The sequence below is a fragment of the Erinaceus europaeus genome, chromosome 6, assembly GCF_950295315.1.
Source record: "Erinaceus europaeus chromosome 6, mEriEur2.1, whole genome shotgun sequence".
In the NCBI taxonomy this organism is placed as follows: domain Eukaryota; kingdom Metazoa; phylum Chordata; class Mammalia; order Eulipotyphla; family Erinaceidae; genus Erinaceus; species Erinaceus europaeus.
Genome location: NC_080167.1, coordinates 9,001,804 through 9,020,976, shown reverse-complemented (window position 1 = coordinate 9,020,976; position 19,173 = coordinate 9,001,804). Strand labels below are relative to the sequence as shown.

At 45.9% G+C, this 19,173-nt stretch overlaps 1 protein-coding gene across 3 annotated transcripts in view; it reads right to left on the bottom strand.

Moving 5' to 3' along the window:
• Positions 1-130: 130 nt before the first annotated feature.
• The window catches only part of FBXO21 (F-box protein 21), a 41,855-nt gene continuing 22,812 nt past the window's right edge, over positions 131-19,173 (bottom strand). Inside the window, exons 8-12 of one of the 3 annotated variants that reach the window (XM_007528726.3) lie at positions 17,018-17,197; positions 15,655-15,787; positions 11,538-11,749; positions 9,961-10,118; positions 131-2,530 (exon numbers count right to left, since the gene is read on the bottom strand). In XM_007528726.3, the coding sequence (XP_007528788.1) occupies positions 2,343-2,530; positions 9,961-10,118; positions 11,538-11,749; positions 15,655-15,787; positions 17,018-17,197 (871 nt within the window). In that variant the 3' untranslated portion in view covers positions 131-2,342. The remainder of the gene's footprint in view (positions 2,531-9,960; positions 10,119-11,537; positions 11,750-15,654; positions 15,788-17,017; positions 17,198-19,173) is intronic. The other 2 variants (XM_016190670.2, XM_007528734.3) reach the window with 2 other exon arrangements.

Below are 19,173 nucleotides of genomic sequence, written 5' to 3'. Positions count from 1 at the left end.
GAGACTTTTCAGCAGAGCAAAGCTGACCAGGAGGGAACGGGCAGGCATTCCGCTGCTGTCACAGCAGAGTTTTTTTTTTTGTTTTTGTTTTTTCTTTTAGTCTGGAATGAAACTGGACAGTCCACTGATGTGGTTTCTCTGGACAAGTTCCTTTTATTAATCATTGTACAAAAGAAATCTTGGCATTCATTCGAAGAGAAAAGAATCCAGATATCTTGTATTTTAACATTGTGAAAGTTCTACTTTTATAACAGGGCTTTTCAAAATGGAGAAAACTTTTGGAAAAAATTTTTAAAAAGAAACTTATGATTTATTAGAGTACAGGATCCAAAACACGTTTATAGAAAAATATAAAGTGCCCAAATACCAACTTACACAGGTGACACAGGCTTTCCAGGAGCCAGACGAAGCATTCATGAAGAAACACACTTAGAAACAGCCTAGGTACATATTTACATCAGGTCAGTAAAGGGAAAACCGTCTTTCTTGGCTTTGATGTTATTCTAAGAAAAAAGGAAATCATGACAGGAAACCAACAGTTATAACTCTCAGCATGCTCCACAGTCTCTTCGCAATGCATCTCATTAATATTTACTCCATATCATCTAACTTTCACCTCTAAATGAGAGTAGTGTGAAACCCCAGCCCGTCAGGCTGGGTGTTATGAGTGGTCACAATTTCAAATGCAGGTCTGCATTATTGGACCTTGAACTTGACCAACAAAGGGACATGGACACGGGATGACAGATATTCAGGTTAGAAGGAGCCGGCTGGCCCACCATCTCTCTCTGAACCGCTTAATCGCTACCCTTTGCTAAATGAAGTGAGCTCAGGTGGCTTCCCCAAACCTTGGTGACCCGAGGGTCTCCAAAAGGCAAAGGAGAGGCAGCCATCAAACATGGAGTGGGAATACTGCATGCAAATGAACATACAGGCGGCAAGGGGGTCCGGTCACAGCCCCCTTGATGCCTCATTCACTAGAGCGACTGGTTTTGTTAAACTCGGAGTAAAGTAACTAGGTCCTAACTCCAGAAGTTAGCATCTACTGGTTAACTACACGATTAGCTCACATGAGACTAGCGCGTGGAGTATGGTGCGAGTTCCAGAGCTGCATCAACACTTGGTGTATACGCTCTGAGGGACCTGGGACACAGCCCGCAGTCTCTGGACATGGGCCTGGAGGGCAGGCCTCATCCGAGAGCTACTGAGGCAGTGGTCGCCGAAGAGGGCAGACCACTCAGGTCTCCTCTCCCACTGGCCCAACACTCTTAGAATTAAAGACATTTTATCTCTGCCTTGCTACATTCAAAAAGCGCATGAAATGACTCTAAGGAATGACGGTGTGTACGTGTGCACGCGCAAGTGTGTGTATGTGAATGAAACCTTACTTAGGGTTCATTATTTTTTAATCTAGTTACAAAAAGTCCTTTTTAGGTCTTTGGAGACCATGGTGTGTGGTTTCTGTACATACATGTTTTAGTATTAGATTACTTCTCACCATGAAGACAACCCATCACTGATTTAATGTCTACTTATGATACTGGAACAGATTAAAAAAAATAGTTAAAGGGAGGACTAGTAGACGGACAGGGTGAGTTCATTCACAAGTATCGTTATTAGGCATGTTCTCAAATCATTTCACCTAACAGAACAGAAAATTAAGGACTTGTAGAGGTATTCTAAGAGAGGAATATGAAAGGATAACTGTATCCTTCTCCCAACTCAAATAAAAAGCTAAGTGCCAGAAAGTTGCTTCAGCTGTCAGAAAAAAAATTAACTGAATGGATTCTGATTACCATTAGTTTGTTAATGTTTCCATCTCCAAGATGCTGCTAAGACTGCTCACAGCTTCATCTCTGGAACTGAATTCAGGGTAAAAAAAAAAAAAAAGACAAAGAATCCTGACTTTGGATTGCACGCGCTTCCTCGAGAAGTCAGAAACAACCGCACACGTAACGCCATCTGCTCAGCAAATGAAAACACGCTCTGTGACACGTGTGGACAGACAGAATGGAAAGTGAAGAAAGAATGATTCTAAGGGTGTCAACTGTGAGACGGCATGAAGACAGAATGTCAGAAACTGTCACCACAGGACAAGCACACAAGCCATGCCACTGAACACAGTGCCTTTCAAATGAATTCACTAGTGTAGGCGGAGAGCAACATTGTCTTTGCAGCTGGAGGAGAGCACACTATTTAAACTTAGTAGGAGGCAACCAGCACTACTGGTTAAGTGGCTTTCCTGGTGGTGTGAATCCGGAGGGATCCAGGAGTCATCTCCGGAATGCTGTGAACTTGGGAGATAGCAGCAGCAGCAAAGGTGCAATGTCCTCTACTAAGCTTTACTCTACGTTCTCTTTCTTTGCACTGTAAATATTCTGCACCGTCTCATAGACAGACTCCAGATCCTCTGGATATCGGATTTCTAGCTCTGCGTTGGGGATGTAGTGAGTGCCAGTAAACTCTGAGAAATAGCGTCCAACATCGGGGTGCGAGATTTCTTGTGGTTCCACATTATACTCCAAGTTTTCTGTTGGCAAAGAGGCACATGGACATTCTCGTTAAGACACACATTTCTGTAGCAACCTTTATCCAGAGAACTTCCTAACAAACCTTGAGAGCCATTTTTTGAAGTGAAAGAAAACACAAGACAGGAGACCTTTACAGAGTATGGGGGAGCTAAAGCAGTAAGTGGCAGGTGGGCCCCCAACAACTCCACACCGAGCAGTGGACTGTCCTGTCCTCTGAGCAAGAAGTTCGGCTGTAGCAGATGTCCAGCAGTTTCTTCGCAGTTGGCAAAGGAGACGCATCATTTCCTGTGACTTGATCTGGCAAACAGGCACGAGACAGGACATCTCAGCCTGCTCCCTTTTTGCTTGTGGTCACATCATCTGCTTACATGCCTCGCACCTGTCATCCTTCTTGTCTACTAATGAGACTACCTCCCACACAGACACTCGACTGGGCTCCTTTCAACACGGGCTGTGCTGTTCTGTTGCAAAGCAGCCCCATCACGAGGCTGTCTGAGAACCCGTGGGAGGGATGGGAAGGCGGTTCACACCTCCCGGCCCTAGGACCGGAGGCTATGACATTTGGGGAGCCTCCTAGGGAAACCATACCATCTCTCCTCCCTGCTCTCTGGAGAAGGGAAATAGAAGATAAGATTCCTTGAAATGACTAAAGATGTTTACACTGGGTTGATGGAAAAGTTATGGATTTCTGCATAGAAAAACAGAAAATCATGTTATGACTTATTAAAAAAATATTTCCTTTTGTTGCCCTTGTTTATTGTAGTTATTATTGTTGTTACTGATGTTGTCATTGTTGTTGGATAGGACAGAGAGAAATGGAGAGAGAAGGTGAAGGGAGAGAAGGTGAAGACAGAGAGGGGGAGAGAAAGATAAGACACCCACAGGCCTGCTTCACCGCCTGTGAAGCAACTCCCCTGCAGGTGGGGAGCCAGGGGCTCGAACTGGGATCCTTACTCCGGTCCTGGCTTAACCCGCTGTGCTACCACCCAACTGCCACGTTATGACTTTTCTGACAACCGTATGTGGTTGGTGCCTTAGTTGAACCCAGGGCCTCCTACATGTGAAGGCCATATATTCTACCACTAAGCTACATCCCCCGTCCTACATGTGAGTATTTTAAGGCTGAATTCTTTCCTGGTGGTCTCTCCATGGGCTTTATGAAAGGGCTGTCTCCTGCATCGTGAGCCCTTCCGCACTGGCTGCAGAGCTGGCCCAAGAGTGGGTGTGGCCCCCCAGCACCATCCCGCTTGCAAGGAGGTAGCCCTCCTCCTGGGGTAGGGTGTGAAGGAGCCGGGCAGCTGATCATGACTCAGGGTGGTCAGAGTTCCATGTCACAAAGTCACACTTAGCACAGTGAGTCTGTGGGAGCCTCGCTGGCGAGCAGACCCAGTAAGCGCGCAGCAGACTCTCCCTGGCGGGCTGGTGGAGTGCTCAGGGCGTCCAGTCCCTGGTCTACCCGCAGCATCATTCAGAAGCACACCAACTTCTATCAATATTTTTTTGGGAGAGGGGAGTTATTCATTCAAACTGTAATTTTGTTATTTAACTATAACATAGGAGTTTTGTTGTTGTTGCTCTGAGTCAATTTTTTTTTTTTTTCACAGACAGAAAGATACCACAACACTGAAGCCTCCTTCAGTGCAGCACGGCCAGGCTTGAAGCTGCGTCACTGCATGACAAAACAGGTGCACTATCCAGGTGAGCTGTGCTGTGGATCCAAGAAGGGAGCTTTAAGGAAATTCCATGTTAGAGTTTGGTGGAGCCTGTGTCGTCAGACTGTGCTTAGGGTGAGAGGCATTTGAGAATCAATATTGTTGAGGAAATCACTTGCCAGTCAAGTACAAAGATGGAAGCTACTTTAGCATTATTTATGACAGCCGAGAAATGTAGAAGGCATTCTAAATACTCAGCTGCAGATGACCGAGTGCATAGATAATGATATATCAATGCAGCACAACATTAGGCTGCCAGGGGAATGAGCAGGATCTCCCAGGAAAACGGAGTAAGAAACACACACTACTTGGGAAAAGCCTTAAAGGGTGTGTATCGGGACTGCTCCCTTACAGGGCACAGCCACACCCTGTAAGAGACCGGGACGCGGTGCCAGGCTGCTGCTCATGTAATGCTCACGCTGCTCCTCTAGGGACGTGGATCCAGCCAATTCCAGAGCCAGGAGCACAGACACAGGAGCTCTGCAAGGGCAAGGTGTGCACCTCAGCAGGCAGGCAGGCAGGGGCGGGGGCAGGCTGCTTTGAGGTGTTCTCAGTCAACAGCAGTCTGGTTTTTCAAAGAGGAAATGGGGACCTGCTGCTAACTTTGACGTTACCCTCCAGCTCCTCCCTGCTGCTAACAGTGCTAGACTTCCTTCCAGACACTCCATCTCCTCTTCTCTGTCGTTGCGATATTCTAACAGTGGAAATGGAAACACTGACCACTGTGAAAATGCCTCCAACTTCTTAAACTGCCTTTGCCTGTGCCCACACCCCACCCACCCCAGCTCCCCCAGAACCACATGTGACAAGACAGTGTAGTGGGTACAGACCCTCTGTGGGGAGACCCAACAGAATATAGTCACGCTCTGGTGCCTTCACTAGGATGTTGCCTGGAGCTTCATGTTTGGGTTTCCTTGCACAGATATGAAAAAACACTTGCAGGAGTAAAAAGAATCCAGGGATACCACCAAGAGAAAAAAAACACCTTTGCTCTAAAGGGACTTCTGCTATCTGTCATTGGTGGGAAGGCTAGTGCCAGTTTAAGTAAACAGAATGTCAACTGCTCTGCTGCCAGTCTGTCAGGGCTACTGCCTGCTAAGCAAGCTCCCTAGGCGGCCCCCACCACGAAGATCACCCAGACCAAAACCTCAACAGCACCTGCTTTAAAGAAATCCAGACAAGGGTTTTAGCACTGCTGCCCTGCTCTTTTTTTTTCCATGTGCTATTAAGGAACAGCCTGGGGTTGACTCACTCTTAGCTTCTGAGTGTTGAGAGCAGAGGAGAAAGGAGGAAGTCAGGTGAAGAACCAAGGAACTCTCCAGACAACATGACGCGTAGCTGCTACGAGATTTCGGACATGCTCCCCAAGCAAGAGGCAGAGGCATGAAAGGTACAGATGGGGCGGGGGGGGGGGGGGGTGACAGTCTAGAGGGGCTTCGCAACTTCACTCCTGGAGGCTGGAGAAGATGGACTGAACTCAGTTTAGTTACACATCTGAGACATCTGAGTTCCTAGCAGAACAGGAAAGAAAATGTTAACAAAAAAAACAAAAAAAAGTTTTTTGTTGTTGCCACTGGGGTTTCACCACTCCATGATGGAGTTTTCAGATGAGTAAAGAAAAGAGACTTTAGTTTGGAAGAAGATGACAGAGTATGGAAAAGGGAACTCACATTTGGTGAGGGCATACTCTGTAGCAGCATTCAATAAGGTATTTTATCATTATAAACACTGTTTAAGAACTGGATTTTCTACTAACCATTGTAGCTACTGTAAATCATTAATCTTTCCAGTAAATACAAACAAACTAGATTTGCACAAGAAAATCAAACTCCTGACCTTTCAGTACGGACAGCAGACTTAAACTGAGAGCATCTGTGATGTCAATTTTCTGCAGTATGTAAGAAGTATGAGTAAATACAGAGATTAGTATGCTCTCTTCTGTGCAGACCAAGAAAGTGCTGCCCCCTAGTGGGAACAAAAACTGATGAGCACACAAAATGCCTTTTATCTCCCCATCCTATTAGGATGTCAGTGAAACCTACCATATGGAGAGAACATTTCTCTACATCCTACTGTCTGAAAGGCCTTAAAAGGCTGAGAGACACTGCGGCAGTGGCACACCAGACTTGCATCATCAAGGCCCTAGATTTACTCCCTGGTACCACCTTATGCCAGATCTGAGCAGTGCTCTGGATTCTCATTAAAACATTTAAAAATTAAATCAAATGATTATGAGGCTGAAAATTTACTTTTCAACTATGGGAATCTATCATAGAAAAGTTCTAATCAATAAGTTCTATCCAGTTAGTAGAATCACTGGAACAAATAGCTGAAATTTTAGATTAGGCCAGGGATGCTGACAGTGGGAGGATGTACACTTTGCAGTCTGAGGCTCAGTGTGTGTGTGTGGACACATACAAATACAAAGCAGAGGGAGTCGAGCGGTAGCATAGCGGGTTAAGCGCACATGGCGCAAAGCACAACGGCCAGTGTAAGGATCCCGGTTCAAGCCCCCGGCTCCCCACCTATAGGAGGTCGCTTCACTGGTGGTGAAGCAGGTCTACAGCTGTCTATCTTTCTCTCCTTCCTCTCTGTCTTCCCCTCCTCTCTCCATTTCTCTCAGTCTCCTATCCAACAACAACAACAACAGCTATGACAACAATAACAACTACAACAAGCACAACAACAAGGGCAACAAAATGGGAAAAATAGCTTCCAGGAGCAGTGGATTTGTAGTGCAGGCACGGAGCCCTAGTAATAACCCTGGAGGCAAACAACAACAACAACAACAACAAAAAGTAGAAAAGGAAGTGATTCAATGCAAATGAGCAAGTTCACAGGTTTGCTACCCAGCATCACCGTAAGCTAGAGCTGAACACTGCTCAGACCTCTCTGTAGCTATCTCTCTGTATCTCTTGCTCATTAAAATAAAACAAAGTGTATATATGTAAAATAAGGAGCTTTTAAAATTATCCTGTGACAACTAGGAAATTCGAATACTGAAAGAATGCTAGGTAAAAGTTACTTTTGGTTAGTCTGGTGACTTAACAGGTAATGCAAAGAAATGTCCTTTTTCATGGAAGCTGATTAAGTGTCTAGGTCACATCATGGTTTGACACATAAAATTAATTCTATGCACAGATAAGAGTGATGAGTGTATGGGGTTATTACTATCACATTTGGAAGTGCTCCCAATCCAAGCTGTAAACCTCTCATTAATCAGACTACTTACACCTGCATCACTGTACCTATGTACACTTCTGCTTATAAGTTTCTCTCTCCCTCAGTCTAGTTCACTCCCTCCAGTTACCTGCAGTGACCCAGGGTGCCAGAGACACACCAGTGAACAAGGCAGACTCAGTTCTGCTCTTACAGAGCTCTGACAGAATGTGGGAGCCAAGTTGTTGGAAAGGAGATAATGGATGTGAACATGTAACAGCTCAGAAGGGCAAGCAGTGAGACAGGCCCACACTGGAGGTCAGCAGGGGAAGGAAACGCCTTGAAGGGACTGACATAAGCCTGATGGCTACCTGAAGAGAAAAGGGTCTACTGGAAAGGGACAAACCACCTCTGAGAATGACACATCCAGCCAGAAACAGTTTGATCAGACTGGAGATGACAGGAGTGATGAACAGAGATGAGGTGCTGGCACTGGGGTGAAGCCATCTGAACTGTCAGTAAGTCACTTCTGCCAGGTACTCTACGCACAAATGACCAGGCCCAAGGTGAATGCGGGGAAGGTTTTCTAGTTGTTGCCAAGAAAGATGCCCTATGAGGGGTAAGTCAAGAGGCAGATGCCAGTTAAGAAGTTGGTACAATGAGGTAAGGAAAGAAGAAATAAGTGGCACGGAGAGAAGAAATAAGTAGATAGAAACTTAACAAATACAGCTGAGGAGAGAGAATGGGTGTGCTATAGCCTAGAAGGATGTATGACCATGGAGGGATGGAGAACTGAGCAAGGTACCCAGGAGGTAGCCTCTGATGGGATGAAAAAAGCAGAAGCAAGTTGGGGCAGAACCAGTTAGTTCCCTTCAAGATATCTGAAAGGCTAGAATGCCCAAGCCACCATGTGCAGAAGTGCTTGGGTGGGATGGAAATAAGGATTCAAGAGAGATCAGCCTACCGCCAGGAGGCAGTGCAGGGGAGCCCAAGAGCTAGAAGAGCCCAAGAAGGAGCTCCATGAGTCATGTGATGCCCTCCTCAGAGCCTGTGTCTACGCTGCGGCTCCTCTTCATGTCTGTACCCCAGAACTGATTACCAGCTGGTATGCCACAGGTACTCTAGAAACAGACTGCTGACAGGACCCCCAGCAGAGAGACGGATAGCTACCACAGGGCAGGACTGGCTGTTTAGTTCTAATGATTTTCTTAAAGGCAACGTCAAATTTAAAAGGCAATTTGCCAACACACCACAGTCACTTGGTTAAATTTCAATTTCTGAGAGTAGAAAAGTGCCAACTATACACATTTACAGAGTCATTATAACATTCTGACGCTAAAAATGAATTCCCGAATCTTCTTCCTGGATAGGGACCAACTGAGAACAGCTAAAACTAAATGCCTAGTTTTACCTATTCTAAAAAGCCCATTGAAATATAAATGTTTCTAAAATATTGAAAGTCTTAGTACAGCCTGATGTGACTGATGGGCAGTGAATACACCTGGTGAAGCCAGACACTGATGTACACATGACAAGGACAACAGCCTCAGCTCTGCGATCCTCTCTTGCGAAATGCTTACCCTTTGCTGATTTTCACTGTCACTGTGATTTTTCCAACTGATGGAGTGTCAGAAGTTACATAACATCACTGGTGGTAGCTGCAATGCACCCTTGTGACTTCTCCCTTATGCTGACAGAGGTGACCTCAAGTCTCAACAGGCAGGATGTCTCCTGATGCCGCACAAGATCCTTTGTCAGCCTCTGGGGAAGCTGATGTGAAACTTCTCTGGTGACACTACTGAGATTTTTATGCATTTCATATTTCTATTATTGTAACTACCAGAATGCAGCATTTAGGTAGGCTAGGCATAAAAAGGGACAGCAGGGTAGTTAAGGACAAGGCTCCCAGCAAACTCGCTGATTCATGAGTTCAAACACAGATGGCCTGTGCCTTAGTTTCTCATGTATGACACAAGTGTGGTGTGACGGCGGTAGAGCTCTGGGATGGAGTTCACAAGCGCTGCCTGTCACACAGCAGTTCTGTGTTAGCTCTCAGGCTAATTTCTGTGAATGAACAGCGCTGTGACTACCACCAGGCAGGCACACAGCCAGTTCGACGGAGAGCCACAGGCAATGTAGGGTAAGTGCACAGAGGGCGCTCGTCTCTCACCTGCCCACAGCTTCCACCTGGCCTCATCCTGAGCCCGGCAGGCTAGCAACTGTCAGGGGATGGTGGGGACCCAAACACCGATGGGTACCCGCCGCCTGTCCCAGCACTCTTACCTGCCGGCGACTAGTCCCCACATGCACGCCTCCGGGGCGCCCACCCGCCCGCCCGCCTGCTGCCTGCGTGGAGAAAGCACTGAAAGGTGCTGGTGGTGGTGAAGGGAGAAGCCTGGGGCCTTATTCAGCCATGTGGTGGCTGCCCACCCACGGTTCGCGATCAGCCGCCTCTGTTCTCTCTCAATAAACTGATGACCTGTGCTCGTCGCATCTGAGTGAGCAAACGTGTACCAAGAGTAAATCAAAGTGCCGTAAGACACACACACACAGCTTACCTTGGGCTGCGTATCTACAAGAGCCATCCTCCACCAGAACATTATAGAAAGGCTGATGGTGGCCATGAGGCAGGCTGTGGACGTTCATGTTTCGAATCCATTCGTGTCCCATCATGCAGGTGGGGTCCCACCCATAGATGACACAGTTATAGCCATACCTAGTGCAGGAAGGAACAATGGCAAATCAGTTCTCTGAGGCCCTGTCATTGACAACTAAGAAGAGGGCAGAGGACGGATTGGTGCCTCTCAGGCTTACATTCGTATCCACTCACCTGCTTATACTCGATGTCAAATCATTTTCAGAATGCCCCTGCCCCTCTTTATAATTCCTCGTTACCACCACAGTCCTTCGTTTGGGAAATAGTAAGCTTTTCAACAAAAAGTGTCATGATAAAGACTGACTCCCCAAATGGAAAAAGTGTCACAAAGCCATATCTTAGCACAACAAAAACTTGGATGTAAAATGCACTTTTAAAGTGACTTGAAGAGGGGAAGATTTCTTTAAACAAGGTACTGATAACAGAAGCCATATAGGGAGACTGATTAATCTGACAGTATTAGGAGATACTGATTCCAACTATAAAAAAAAGTACTAGACAACTTGGAAACATGAACTGTAATTATCTGATGAGGTCAAGGAATTATTCATTCTTCTTAGATATGACATTATATATATATATTTGTGTGTAGATATATATGTATGTATACACACACTTTTTTCTTTTTTAAAGAGAAGAAGAGTCCTTACCTTTTAGAAAAACACAGTGAAATAGTTACAGATGAAATGGCATCTGGTACTTGACTCCAGGGAGGAGGGGAGTGGGCTGGGGTGGGGATAGAAATGAAATGATGAAGGCTGACCCTACAGTGCTTAATTCCTGAAGCTGACTATGGGAGAACCATCTGGTTCATAAGTTCTTACATATGTTTCAAATTTCCACAATAAAACTAGAAACAAAAATGAATGCAATGTAAAAATGAAAAACACAAACCAAAAATTGGGAAAAGAGATTTGCAACTTATCTGCATGTGGAGGCTAGCATACAGAACATGAATGACTAAGAGTCAGTAAGGAAGATGAATAACTCAGAAAATGAGCAGAATTTCAGAGGCACTTAATAAAAGTAAACTTGAATGGCCAGTAGGTGTTAAGACAAGAACTAAAGTCTCCTGGTAATCGCAGAGAAATCTATTTGCCACTTTCTGTGGAAGTGCATTTTTAAAGATCTGGCACTAACACATGGTAGCTGGGGGAGCTAAATTTGTGCAACCCCTTTGCAAACAGTTTATGTCGTTCAGGTAAATTGACCACGTGCATGCCCAATGACCCAGCAAATCCCTACCCACAACTCAGATTCAAGAGGAGATTGAGAGAGGGCAACAACAACAAAGAAATTAATAATAACAGTAAAGCCTGCCTAGGGTTGCTTCCAAGTTCCTCCTAAAAAAGATAAAGGTTGCAAGTACAATCTGGCTTCCAGTCTTTCCTGCAGTGGGAGCTCCATCGCTGTCCTGGCGCTCACAGGCCATGTATGTCCTCTGCAGCCGTCCCTGGGCAGACACCGCGGGACACTCACCTCTTATGCTTCATAATGAGCCCAATGGAGTAGCAGACATCTCTGTGCTTCTCGTGGGAGCGGAGCTTCACCTCCACGCCCACCTCCTCCTTCTTGCGCTCAATGTGCTCTAATGTGTGCTGCACCAGATAGCCCACCGCCCCATGTTGCCCGGGGTCTAGGGTTTGGATGTGCTGGAGGATGTCAAGCACCTTCAAGACAAGACAGAAAGACTAGGAGATAATATTTTCATTTAGGCCTTTTCTTGTTCACCACATGGGCTATAGAGCTACATAACCTGGCAACGGATGGCAAGGCGGGGGCCATACTGTGGCCCAATCCCAGTGACTGAGACTCTCGTTTCTAGTGCTGGGAACTGGCCCTATAGATAGCCAGCTTCAACCAACGTGACGGTGAAGACAATTTCACAGACCCCGTAACCTTGGTTAGGCATAGGGTAAGGAGGCAAGGGTGAGCCACCCATGCCATGTAGGGGCTAGGTGGACTTAACTTTGCTGTCAACATGGGGATGCAATTGAAAAAATCCTAGAGGAAAAAAATTTTCTGATAGAGACAGAGAGACATTAAGAAAGAAAGAGTACCGAGGTAGGAGGAGGGAGAAGGAGGCACACCACAGCACTGTTTCACTGCTTGGGACGCTTCCCTTTTACAACTGGGGACCAGGGGCTTGGACCTGCAATGTGTGCACTCCACCATGTATGCCACTGCTTGACCCCAAGGGGATACCATTTTTCAAACACAGAAAGGAGAAAATGTTTACCTGTTACTCATAAAATTGGTGGAGAAAGAAATGCTAACATGCTTCCAACAAGGGCTGTCTGACAGAGCTGCCCCAGTGGTGCCAAAGACAGAAACACCACCTGCTAATGAAAACTCATTCATCTACTTTATGATGTAACGCTGCAGGGACAAAGGTCTAAGCGTATCAAGGCCCTGAAATTCTACTGGTATTTCCATGGTTTAACACAATGGAACTTCAGTATTCAAGTGGGCAGTAGTCAATCACGTCTGTGTGGAACTGAAACAACTAGCTGACTGAAGCAGAACTGAGTTAACCATGGCTACATTATGCTTTATGCAATACCTCTACTGAAAAATACAATTCCAAATCACACACATACAGTACTTAACACTCAGTACACTGCAACATCTAACACAGGGCCTCTGAAGTTTCTCCTCGGAAAATAATCCCTGAGTCCTAGATAGATGTGATTATAGAAAGAGAAATCTGGAGTCTAGGCCCGGGAATATAAAGGACTGTATCTACCTGGGAATTTGTTTACATACCTGACAAGTGATAACTAATAATGGCCATGTTTCCTGATACAACTTGAGGCTATAAAGTGCTGTGAAGGGGCCAGGAGGCAGCTCACCAGGTACAGACAGCACATGCTTTGCTGTGCGTGAAGCCCTGGGTTTGAGTCCAGCACCACATCGGGTGCAGTTTTCTTTTCTTTTCCTTTCAATATAGAGACAGAGATAGAAAAGGAGAGAGTGTAAAAGACCGAAACACTGAAACTTCCTTCAGTGCAACGGGGCAAGTGGTCAAACCTGAGTCACACACAGGGCAAAGCAGCACGCTACCCAACTGAGCTATTTTGCTGGCCCAATGAGCTGACTTCACAGCCTGAGACAGTTACATACCGACTATTAGATATGATGATCTGCCCAGGTTCAGGAAGGAGATTAAAGATTCAGGAGCTGTCGGCTCACTTAAGAAAACTGAAGCACACAGCTAGGTGAAATCACCAGGAACGAGAAATCCTGAAAACACCCGGAATGTGGAGTCTCTAAGGGAGGACAGGACAAGGAACTAGTGTGACCCGAGATCTGGGAGCCACCAAGTGAAAGGAATAGAGTATCCTGAGCAGGGAGTAGCCCCAGTGGTCAGGAAAGATAAGGGAAGACACGTATCTACTAAAATGGCCACAAGGAGCTTGATTTAGTTAAAAGGGGTCAGTGCCTCCCTTGATGAGAGCAGTGCTTGTGTAGGAGAGGTGGGAATGGATCCCTGTGTTCCAAGGAGTGTGTAGGAGGTGAGGCAGGAGGCCATCACGTGTACAAGCCAGAGAGACACAAGACGGGAGCCAGAGGAAAATGTCAGATGCACGGTCATAAGGGGCTTGGGGGTGTCTTTTCTCAAAGATGAGAGAAACTGGAATGAAGTTTCAAGTTGACTGTAAGCGGTGTAGACAAAGGTGAGGAAGGAAAGGAAATTTCAGTTGTTTCTGAAAGGCAGGAGGGTAGGAGCCAGAGGGTAGAGGAGTTTGCCTTGGCAAACTGGATTTAGAGAGGAGGGAGGGACAACTGTGCCAAAGCAGGAGGGAGAAAGGACAAGCCTCAGTCTACCTGACCGCAGGGTACAGGCTGGGGTGGGGGTGGGAGCAGGGACATACCTTGAGTATGACATTACCTGCCTGGGTTCAACTCCCTGTGCTTCTAAGTCACCTGACTTGTCAGTGTCTCAGTTTTGTTAGTTGAGGAAAGGCAGAAAAACACATATATCCATCCTACGGGGTTGAAGAGGTGCAAAGAGATGTCTGGTATGTGCGACTATCTTCCGCTCTTTCCATTATGGCCAGTCACACTGGGCTGCTAAGAGTGACAAGCGCACTTACTTCCCATCCCTTAAGGTCCAGCGCTGGAGAGGAACCTTTTCTAGGCAGGCAGTAGCCCCTGTGTTCCTACTCCTTGGTGCCCCACGGCTTTCCATCCCTGTCTCGGCTTTTCCAGCTACAGTGGACATTCAGGGAGGAGAGGGAGTCAGCCCAGGGATGCACCACTTCATTCCTGAAGTGAGGAGTGTATCTTGGAGCCTGATGTCAGTAACAGATGAATGGTTGTCAGGAAGCAGAATGTTTGGAGTAGAACAATTTGCAACCACTTTTAGTGGCACTGCTTAGAAGGCAGGCAATCCTGGTGATCTGAAGGATGCCAGGGCAACCCCAGTAGGCAGTGTTAAAGGGGGCACCAAACTCAGTGAGTCATCACAGGCCAGAGCTTCTCGCTAAAGAGGGCTGCCAACCTCGTCCCTTCTAAGGCCGTCATGAAACTTACATGGAATTTGAGTGCTGAAATTACTTACAAAGAACCTTTGCTTTGAAAGAATCTCTGTGTTTTATAAACTATCCTGAAACTCCTTAAGCAAGCTAATGCTGAGGTTATAAAGGTATACGGCTATTTAAATCTGAGCAACGGCAAATCACTTGCAGTATTTTCTCAAGAAAGATTTTACTACAACAGATGATTTTTCGGTGAACTCCCTGTGAGAGCATGAGGCTCGTCTAACAAACGAAACTAGATTATTAACACATGCCCACAGAGAAGCAAGGTTGTAGTGGGTGCTCTGGCCCTGACCTCGCACATCTGCTGCACCACAGCCAGCTGAGCAGGGGCAACAGTTTCTGACCTCAAGATCCGCGGCCTCCTCAAAGTACCTGATGTTGCCCAGAGGCCCTTCCCACAAGAGACACTCAGGTGGATCAGCATCAAAACTCCACGTGTTTCAAAGACACGCTCAGTTCTTAACCAGTCCAGAAGCTGAACTTGGAACGTGTCTACGATTTCATGTTTCCATGTCCAGCAGGGGTAGTTACCAAGATTCAGTGCAGCTGCTACCAGCACAGCTGGAGGGCCAACATTGAAGTTTTGCTTCCCCTCGAAAAGTCAGTGATGAGGGGAAGGCATCTTTGAGGCACCAGTGGGTAGTGGCAAAAGAGAAGTCCATGGTTCTTCTTTCTTTCCTCTTCTTAGATAGGACAGAGAAACTGAGAGGGGAAGAGTAGGTAGAGAGACACTTGCAGACCTACTTCAACACTCATGAAGCTTTTCCCCTGCAGGTGGGGAGTGGGGACTCAAACCTGGGTGCCTGAGTATGGTAATGTATGTGCTTAGAGAGGTCTGTGGTTTTGACTACAAAGAGAACAGGTAACTTCTGACAGCAGTAGCAATTTTTGTTAGAGAGAGACAAAAGTTAATTGGTGGGCCAAGACTGAGATAATTGAATAAACTTGTGCTCGTCCCCATGTTGCCAGAAGGATAAGCCTATAAGAGCCGCCTTTCAAACTAGAATTTCCCTCTCTGTGAAAAGTGCAGACAATCAAATTAAAATAATTACCTTCTCTGGCCAGATTCCCAGGTGGAAGTAAAGCCTGGCTTGAAGGAGGAGAAGCTGCACCTGGTCTGGGTACATCGCCAGATACAGATCCAAGGAGTCTCGCAGGAGCTGGTATGACTGGTCTATGCCTTCCCTGGAAGGAAGAAAGAAATCTCTGTCTTCCCTCATTCACTTCTAGGATAAAACCTTATTTTTCAATGGTCAGATACTAATGATAACCGGCACAAATTCCACACATTTCCTGATTCTGGTACTTCCTCTTCATTCAGCAAATCATCACGTACTTTTAATTCTCTCCCACTCCCTGCATCTTTCGCTGCCACCACTTTCCATCCTGCTTTGGAGACAGGCATGGAATTAAAACCTAAGAGTTTTCAAGCACAACTTGGAGTGGAGTTGATGTATTGCACCAAAGTAAAAGACTCTGGGGTGGGGGTTCAGGTCCTGGAACATGATGGTAGAGGAGAACCTAGTGGGGGTTGAATTGTTAGGTGGAAAACTGGGAAATGTTACGCATGCACAAAGTATTGTGTTTTATTGTCAACTGTAAACCATTAATCCTCCAATAAAGAAAAAAAAAAAAAAACCTAGGTGTTTTCACCCTGTAATCAACTCAATGACAATCTCAATTAAAACTATTCTGTATGATACTATCATAATCAGTAAAAACCATTACATGTTTACCCAAATCCACAAGCACACAACCACACTGAGCAAACCCAAGTGCTGGTTGATGTATACACGTGTCAGATGTGGGCTCGGTGATTATGACAAACGCCCCGTTTTGTGGGGGATGCTGACAGGGGAGGAGGCTGTAAGTGTGGGAGCAGCGGGTATACGGGAACTCTGGGCTTTTTGGAGTTTTCCTGTGAATCTAAAATTGTTCTAAAATGTTCTATTAAAAATAATGTGGACATCAGAAAGCTATTACAACAATGTAGTAATACAGCAGTGCCTATTTTCTCCATAATTTCCTTGAACTCAGAAGCAAGATACTTTTGTTCAGTTTCTTATCTAAGTCAAGAGAAACATAAACCACAAGATGACTAAGCATTTGGCCATGAGAACATCCTGCCTCTGGAAAATAATCTTTTGCTAGTCTAAAATATTGTTGCTGAAGACTGCGCTTAGCATTTATAAAGAGAACTAGCCCAAGTCCACCCCAAGATGTTGTAAGAAATCACTCAGGAGTGTTCTAAATCTGGATCACATGTCAGGAGAATAGCTTTTCTCAGCAGTGGGCAGCCACGTGCCACACAGCACCTGCTGTTTCTGTGCCACAGGGACAGAACTCTCTGCACGGCAAGCTGAGCTTCTAAAGGCCTGAAGGCCTCAGAGGGTGAGACAATCAGGGAGACCTTACCGCTTCCCCAGGCTCAACAGGTTCCCCACCATGCGCTGCAACACCTTCTTTACGTTGACCACTCCGTACAGAGCCGCAGTCACATGCTGGCCGACCAGGTACTCGCACTCCTTCACTGTCAGCTGCTTGCCTTTCCCGAAAGCATCTATGTAGATGTAGTCAAAGATGTCCAGGGCTGCCCTGTTCAAAGAGCAGATGGAGTAAGCTACGTCTAGGATCAGCACCGAACATGTCAATACTTAGCCCCCGTATCCCCCCCAACAGTAAGTGGCAAAGAAGCCTTTCTAATTAAAAAATCAACAACTTGTCCACAGTTTAAAAACCCAGCCCTAATGGAGTTATGTTGCACTGTTAGGGCTGCAGTCCAAGGAGAGATGTCACCTAGTAGTTTCTTAGGGAGCTTGATCTTAAAATTCAGTGCCAGAAATATCCACTGCAAGTTCAGTTCAGAGAAATACATAAGGAATCATTGAAAGCAGTCCATTAATTCTGATCAATTCTATTAATTAACAATAGGCAATGCCTGTGGTTCCAGGACCCCTCAAGGAATCATTGAAAGCAGTCCATTAATTCTGATCAATTCTATTAATTAACAATAGGCAATGCCTGTGGTTCCAGGACCCCTCAGGCTAGGATTAGAGTGAGAACTCTGCACCTAAGTCTGTGGATAGCCTCAGGTGGACACACCAGTTGCACCCACCTATGGCCTCAGGCTGAGAACCTGCTCCTGACCGGAGAGCTGGGTCCTGTGCCTTGACCGCACCACTCTTCCTGTGGAACTGCCTTCTTCAAGCCGCGCTCTCAGGCACAGTGGTGGGCCAAACAGCAGAGGTGCCGCATGAAACAAGTTCTCACATTACTAGGGACATGGAATGAAACTGCTCAGGGGTCCAGGTGGCTGTGTAGTTACTGATTTACTTACTCATGTCTAGATGTTGCCCAGTGGGACCATGAATCTGTGCGATCACACTGCTCTAGGCAGCTTTATTCCCCGTCCCCTTTCAGTATCAGAGAGGGGCAGAGATACCACAGCGCAGTTCTGCCATTCGCACAGCTTCCTTAGGTGCCTGTGCATGGTGCTCCTATGTGGTACTGGAACCTGAGTCCTCATACATGGCAAGTGTGTGTTCTTTTGGGTGAGCTATCGCCTCGCTCCACTTTTTTAACTTTTAAAGATTTTATTTATTTTTGAAAAGACAGACATATAGATAAATTGTCACATGAGAAAGAGAAGTCAGAGCGCCATTCCAGTATACAAGGCACAGGGAATCTAAGTAGGAGCTTCAGACATGCAAATCCTGCACTCTACCAACTGAGCTATCTCCCCAGCCAAGGTGAGTCCTTTTTTTCAGGGTCAGTTACCTTTTTCTTTTCCTTAAATCATCTTTTTGCTTTGTTCTTGTATCCATTGCAAATCACACATGAGATTTTTGTCTTGGACTGCTGAAAAGTCCAGTCAGACTTTTTCCTTGAATAACATTAGTGGCCCATCTTTAGCAATTGTGTCAAGACTTAAAATATTCTAAAATGGGGGTCGGGCGGTGGCACAGTGGGTTAAGCGCACGTGGCGCAAAGCGCAGGGACCAGTGTAAGGATCCCAGTTCAAGCCCCCGGCTCCCCACCTGCAGTGGAGTCGCTTCACGGGCGGTGAAGCAGGTCTGCAGGTGTCTATCTTTCTCCCCCCCCCCCCCCCCCCGTCTTCCCCTCCTCTCTCCATTTCTCTCTGTCCTATCCAACAACAAAGCAACGTCAACAATGACAATAATAACCACAACAAGGCTGCAACAACTAGGGCAACAAAAAGGGGGGAAAATGGCCTCCAGGAGCGGTGGATTCATGGTGCAGGCACCGAGCCCAGCAATAACCCTGGAGGGAAAAAAAAAATTCTAAAATACTCAATGTTTTATATTAAAACATTTAATATATTAAAGAGAATTTAAGATATTAAGAGAATCACATGCACAAATTTATAAGCAAGCATTAAATAAAATATGAGTGAATCAAATATAGCAATGGATTTAAAAACCCAAGACTATGTTAGGAGTTTCCTAAGAGAACTGAATATTGGAAAAATCTATTTCACTAAATACAGACGAAAACAAATGACTTTATTAGTAGATAAAGAAAGAAAATTTTGAGAAAGAAATCCAAGGCTG